Here is a 6,567-nt window from a genome sequence, read left to right on the forward strand (position 1 = left end):
ATACAGAGTTTTGCCCTCCCTCCCTCAAATCTTGGATCCGCCACTGGACAGCGGAAGTACTAAATTTCATCCTAATACTCTCTCTCTCAGTGTGTGCATAAAGGGAAAAAGTTGTTTGGATTAAATTATACCAAAAACAATAAAATTCATAAATACAAAAATAGATTTAAACGTAAACATAAATCACCAAATAAATTTTATGTAATAAACTTGATAAGATTGTCATAAATGTTCCAATAGTCTAGATGAAATGTATGAAATTACTGTTTTTACTAAATTGTTTTTACGATGAAATTATATGTTTAGTTATATGATTGACTAAGAAAAATACCATCACTTTATTAAAGTGCACCTTACCATAGAAAAAGTACCTATCATTTTTATGTCTTTTGACAAAATAATGTAGGGCACTAGAAAAATGGGTCTTCTATGCAACTAGTCCAAAGTACAATATGTTTACAAATATACACCACAAAAAAAAAAAAATTAAAATATCAAAACTAAATTCTAAATTTTCAGAATTATAACAAACATGTCAATTTATTTTTACACAAGGTTATTATCAAATTGAAGAAAAAGAAAAGAGGAGCCTTTAAATATAAGTGAAAAGTTTCAAAATAAAAGAAAATAATTGATGGGCTGAATTTAGGCCCAATGTTATAAACAACCATATATCATCCTAAGGTCCAACTCTCTGGTGTGTCTGGAAATTGCAGAAGACAGAGCTGATAGTGATAGCAATACCTTTGAGGGTTTGGAGGGATTAGCTTCCTTGATTTGTCATCTGGTGTGTGGTGACTTTCTCGCCGGAAACATGTCGTCGATCGGAACATCGAAGGGGATTTTGGAGATCGCCAAGTTTGGTCTCTATGTCACCATTCCCATCTTTCTTATGTACACTTTCGCCAACAATACCAAGAATCTCCAGAAATTCATGGGAAAAGTAATTTTTCTTTACCTTTCTCAACTCCTATCCATCTCCATTTTGCTTCTGAAAGTTCTCCGTATGTTTAATTATGCTTGATTCATTTAGTTTCTATTGAATTCTTATATTCTCTTCCAATCTGATTGCTGTGAAATTGTTTCTGTCTTCAAAAGAATGAAATTGAGGCTGTATTTTCATTGATGTAATACATGAGTGTAACACCTGTTTGCCCAAGCTTACAAAAGATCAGATTTACAAATTTGATTACATTTGAACCAATTCTAATATTAGTTACAGCAGATGAGGAGAAACATAAAAGATATTTCTGTATCACAGATAAATTCTCCAAACGTGTTGTATGGAGCTGGCATCGAGCATTTCTCTTTGTGCAAGTTTTTCATAAGAAATATCCCAGTATTAGTCTCCTTGTTGGCTAATTTGACGCTCTTTTTTACCTCATATTTGTATTATTGTTTGATGTAATTTTCCTTGTGTAGATAATTCTTGGTAGGGGGAATTAATTAAGAACACTGTAGAAAAGGTTTGTTGCTATTTTCTCTACCACTATGCTAGCACTTAAGAGACTATCTTAGCCCAGAGAGAGATCACAATAAGGAGTACTCCAGCTCCAGGTAGGCTGGGAGAGGGAATTCTATTGTGAATTGCCCTTCTATTTTTATTTGTCTTTGCTTGTTATTGCCTAGAAAGAGGAGCTACATCACATTCAAGGAGAAGGAAGCTTATTAATTTAAGAACTCCTCACTCCTTGCTAACAACCCTATTCGCTCCCATGAGAGCTCCAAAAACAACAGTGTCATTAGTTCTTGTTACAAGTGCAAATATCGTGAGCGTAGTTTGGAGAAAGGTCTTTTAGTTGTATGTCAATCCTTGGGTCCTGCGTTTGAGCATTTGAAAACTTGTTTCAAGAGCATTTCCTCACACATTTGGATTCCATAAAAAAGGGCGGCCCGGTGCACTACGCGTCCCCGCTGAGCGAGGGTCCGGGGAGGGGTCCCACCACAAGGGTGTACTGGGAGCAAGCCTTCCCCTACCAATTTATTTGGCAAGAGGCCGCTCCTAAGACTCGAACCCGTGACCTCTTGGTCACACGACAACAACGTTTAACACATTTGGATTCCATATTTAGTTTATTTTATCAGGTAGCTATGTTGGAGCTGAATGTTTGTATTCTATATGATTAGACCCTTGTCAACCTCTAGTTGCATTTTCCTACTTAACCGAGGTTTCTTTTTGAGGGATAATACTTCTAGTAAAAGAAGCTAAATTCCTAAAATCGAGCTCTTCCCTATTTGACTGATTTGCGGAAACTTGATTTTTAGAGGTCAAATCATTGCCTTTTGTCTGTACCCTTTCATATCGCATAACAAGTTTTCTTGTCAGTTGAATGAGTGTCAACGTGTTGTAACATGCAAGAGCACTATGTTTTGGGGCAGTTAACAGCTCATACAGTATAGCACGAGTCAACTTGTTTAGTTATTTCTCATGGCGTGTATGTGGCATTTTCTCGAAATGTTAATTTTTATTGTTGCTTGTATGAACCATGGCTTTCTCTTAAGTTTTAATTACAAGGCTTGTAGACTTGTATTCCTCTGGAGTTTATGTTTTGCTACTTTGTTAGTTTGGTTTGATCTGGTGTCTCTCAACTAATGTGTTATTGTTTCTTTTGGCATGTAGCAGTCTTATGTAGTATATCCCCCAGAGGGACCAAGGCCTCAATCACCAGAGGAACTAAGGGAAATGGCACGAGAATTCGCTCGGGAGAGGAATGCTCGTTGACTATGGCCGTAAGTTCCAATGGACTAAGTATATGTAATGTTCACAGTGTAGATTTTGTTTCACTAATAAATAAGTTGTCTTGCTCTTGTTATTTGAGAGATACATTCTATGTGGGTTGCTGAAGTTAAAGTTTGGCATCTTTTCAAAATCTATATATTTATGCAAACTGATGACAGATAAATCTCCTTCCAAGGCCTCGTTTTCAGAATATACCACCATGAGCAATAGATGATTTAACATGAAAAGAGTCCTTAGTGACATAGTATAGCCCTTTATGCAAACTGCCTATAGCCAAAACTTCTTCAGAATTCCGCTCCTGCTAAACACAAGTCTTAGCTCAAAACTGAACATGAACATTCTAATCTTTGACAAGCTTGCTCACTGACATGTGATTATACTGAAACAATGGCAAGTAGAGCACATGTAGCATTCAAAATTTATCACCGAAACGTACATCTCCTATATGCATAACCTGCTGGACTGATCCATCAGGCAAATAGGTAAGTCTAGCAGTGTTTAATTTGATGATATTGATAATGCTACTAAGTGAATTGCTCATGTGAGCTGTGGCGCCTGAATCCACTATCCATGGTTTATGAGATAATGAAGTAAGATAATACTTACCTGCGCAAGCTCCTTCAAAGGCAGTAAAATTGGCTGAATGAGGAATTGAATGAGGTTGAGGTGCCTCTGAAATGATTTTGCCTTTGAGTATCTTTTGCACTTCTTTGAGAATCATTTGCTGCATGTGCTGTGTAGAAGTACTACTGTTTGAGTCTTGAGTTTGTATCCTCTAATGGAGTTTGAATCTAACGAGTTAGATTAGTTGTAGCCTTTGATGGACCAGTGAACTGTTTGCCTTTGTACCTCTTAGGATAACCTTTGATACGGAAGCATTCAATCTTTTCATGATCGCCTTTGCGACAAGAGCTACAAAACTTCGCAACTTTTCTTTTAGTGAAATGAGTAAACTTCATCTTATCAGGTACAAATGATTTATAGAATTGATTTTTGACTCCTGCAGTAGCAGTAAAGGGCGGCCCGGTCGCACTACGCGTCCCCGCTGAGCGAGGGTCCGGGGAGGGGTCCCACCACAAGGGTGTACTGGGCGCAAGCCTTCTCCTGCCAATTTATTTGGCAAGAGGCTGCTCCTAAGACTCGAACCCGTGACCTCTTGGTCACACGACAACAACGTTTACCGTAACATTAACAAAATCAGTTTGCACATCTGCGGTAGCACCTCTTTGCTTTTCAATTTGCAGTAGCATTGAATATGGTTTGTTGACTGTAGGTAGTAGATCCATTATTAGTATTTGATCCCTGACATGATCAAACTCTGTAATGAGACAAGAAAGAAATTGCATCAAGTGTTCTTCCTGATAGAACTCTTTGCAATTGTGCGAGACTGCACAGGTACTTGCTACTATTGGCGTTAGAGCATCATATTCATCCCACATCTGCTTGATTTTGTTGAAAAACTCAACAACTGATAAAGTACCCTGACTCATGCCACAAATCTCCCTGCGCAGATGAAAGATCAGCGGTCCCTCACTTTTGCCATACCGTTGTTTAATTTCGTTCCATAATTCTCTGGAAGAAGGTGCGAAGAGGAAAACATCAGCTAAATCTCGCGATAAGGAATTAATGATCCACGAGAAGACTAAATCATCTTTCTCTTTCCACTGTAAGTACTCTGAGCTGTGAACATTAATTGGAGCTTCTTCTTTGAGTATGAAGTTTGTCCTTGGGTTCGCGCTTAATGCTTAAAGCGTTGAACTCCGCTGAGAACACGACTGACAAGTATCAAGCCTGGATTGTCAGAATTGGAAGAATCACGATCGCAAATTGCTGTTGTTCATCGTAGAGGGCGGAGGAATTGTATTTGTATGAGCTTCTTCAGTATGAAGAGTTTGTATTTGTTGATTCACCACTTTCGTGACTTTGCTCGTCGCCGGAATCAGTGTTACTATTATCGTCGCTAGTTGTTGTGGTTTGTAAAGCTTCTAGGTAAATTTTGTTGTTCATACTGAATTAGAGAAGAAAGGAGCCACAGCTGTAGATCTGAACCTCATAGCTCTGATACCATGAAAATCAATATGAAAGAAACAAATCTATTTTATTTATGAATAGAATTAATCTTATTTACAATGTTAGATGCATCTAGCATTTATAGACACTAACAGGATTTGTGTAGAATCCTATTCCTCATACTAACCATTACCCTACACACAAGTGACAAATGTACATTTTACTTATTCCATTTAAGACTATCTTAGCCTAGAGAGATCATGATAAGGAGTACTCCAGGTAGTCTGGGAGAGGCGGTTCTATTGTGAATCGCCCTTCTATTTTTATTGGTATTTGCTTGTTATTATTGTTATAGCCTAGAAAGAGGAGCTACATCCCACATTCAAGGAGAAGGAAGCTCATAGGTTTAAGTACTCCTCCGCTCCTTGCTGACAAACCTATTCGCTCCCACGAGAGCTCCAAAAACAACAGTGTTATTGGTTCTTATTACAAGTGCAAATATCGTGAGTGCAGTTTGGAGAAAGATCTTTAATTTTTATGTCAGTCCTTGAGTCCTGCGTTTGAGCATTTGATAACTTGTTTCTAGAGCAATTCCTCACATATTTGGATTCCATATATAGTTTGTTTTGTCAGGTAGCTATGCTGGAGATGAATATTTGGACTCTATATGACTAGGCCCTTATCAACCTGTAGCTGCATTTTCCTACTGAAATGAGGTTTCTTTTCGAGGGATAATACTTCTAGTAAAAGAAGCGAAGTTCCTAAAATCGAGCTCTTCCCTATTTGAGTGATTTGAGGGAACTTGAATTTTAGAGGTCAAATTATTGCCTTCTGTCTGTACTCTTTCATATCTCATAACAAATTTTATTGTCAGTTGAATGAGTGTCAACGTGTTGTAACATGCAAGAGCAATATGTTTTGGGGCAGTTAACAGCTCATGCAGTATATCATGAATCCATTTGTTTAGTTATTTCTCATGGCGTGTATGTGACATTTTCTCGAAATGTTTTTTTTTTATTGTTGCGTTCTGGTATGAATCATGGCTTTCTCTTAAGTTTTAATTACAAGGCTTGTAGACTCTTATTTCTCTGGAGTTTATGTTATGGTACTCTGTTAGTTTGGTTTGGTCTGGTCTCTCAACTAATGTGTTATTGTTTCTTTTGGCATGTAGCGGTCTTATGTAGTATATCCCCCAGAGGGACCAAGGACTCAATCACCAGAGGAACTAAGGGAAATGGCACGAGAATTAGCTCGGGAGAGGAAGGCTCGTTGACTATGGCTGTAAGTTCTAATGGACTAAGTATATGTAATATTCAGAGTGTAGATTTTGTTTCACTAATAAATAAGTTGTCTTGCTCTTGTTGTTTTAGAGATGCACATTCTATGTGGGTTGCTGAAGTTAAAGTTTGGTATCTTTTCAAAATTATATCTTTATGCAAACTGATGACAGATAAATCTCCTTCCAAGGCCTCGTTTTCAGAATATACCACCATCGGGTTTTCAGAATGTAGCACTATCTACTTATCTGGTGGACCCTAGGAGCCACTAACAGTGGTACTCTACGGGTGCAGGTGCCACAAAAGCTATTTTAAAAAAAAATATGAGATATGAGTGCAGTGGGACATGCTAAGCATATATATTTCATAACAAGTCATTAATTAAAAAAAAAAAAAAACATTTACTACTTCAAACTATTTAAACTACCAAAAAAAAAAATGTTACTATATTCTTTTCTTTAGAATTTTTTTTTTGAAGAATAGGGTTTCATTTTATATTTTTATATATCAACCCATTTTTTTAAAAAAAATTATTAAAAC

General features: G+C 37.2%; 1 protein-coding gene across 2 annotated transcripts; it reads left to right on the top strand.

The window, feature by feature from the left end:
• Window positions 1–678: 678 nt before the first annotated feature.
• Window positions 679–6,176, top strand: LOC136219642 (uncharacterized). 2 transcript variants are annotated; one of them, XM_066007119.1, is made up of 3 exons: window positions 679–943; window positions 2,621–2,730; window positions 5,922–6,176. In XM_066007119.1, exons 1-2 carry the CDS (start codon window positions 815–817, stop codon window positions 2,720–2,722), a joined length of 231 nt encoding a protein of 76 aa, XP_065863191.1. In that variant the 5' UTR covers window positions 679–814; the 3' UTR covers window positions 2,723–2,730; window positions 5,922–6,176. The 2 variants fall into 2 exon arrangements, 1 of the variants encoding a protein (XP_065863191.1); XR_010684217.1 differs by having other exon boundaries at window positions 683–943; window positions 2,624–2,730.
• The last annotated feature ends 391 nt before the right edge of the window (window positions 6,177–6,567 follow it).

The sequence above is a fragment of the Euphorbia lathyris genome, chromosome 2 (genome assembly GCF_963576675.1).
Source record: "Euphorbia lathyris chromosome 2, ddEupLath1.1, whole genome shotgun sequence".
In the NCBI taxonomy this organism is placed as follows: Eukaryota; Viridiplantae; Streptophyta; class Magnoliopsida; order Malpighiales; family Euphorbiaceae; genus Euphorbia; species Euphorbia lathyris.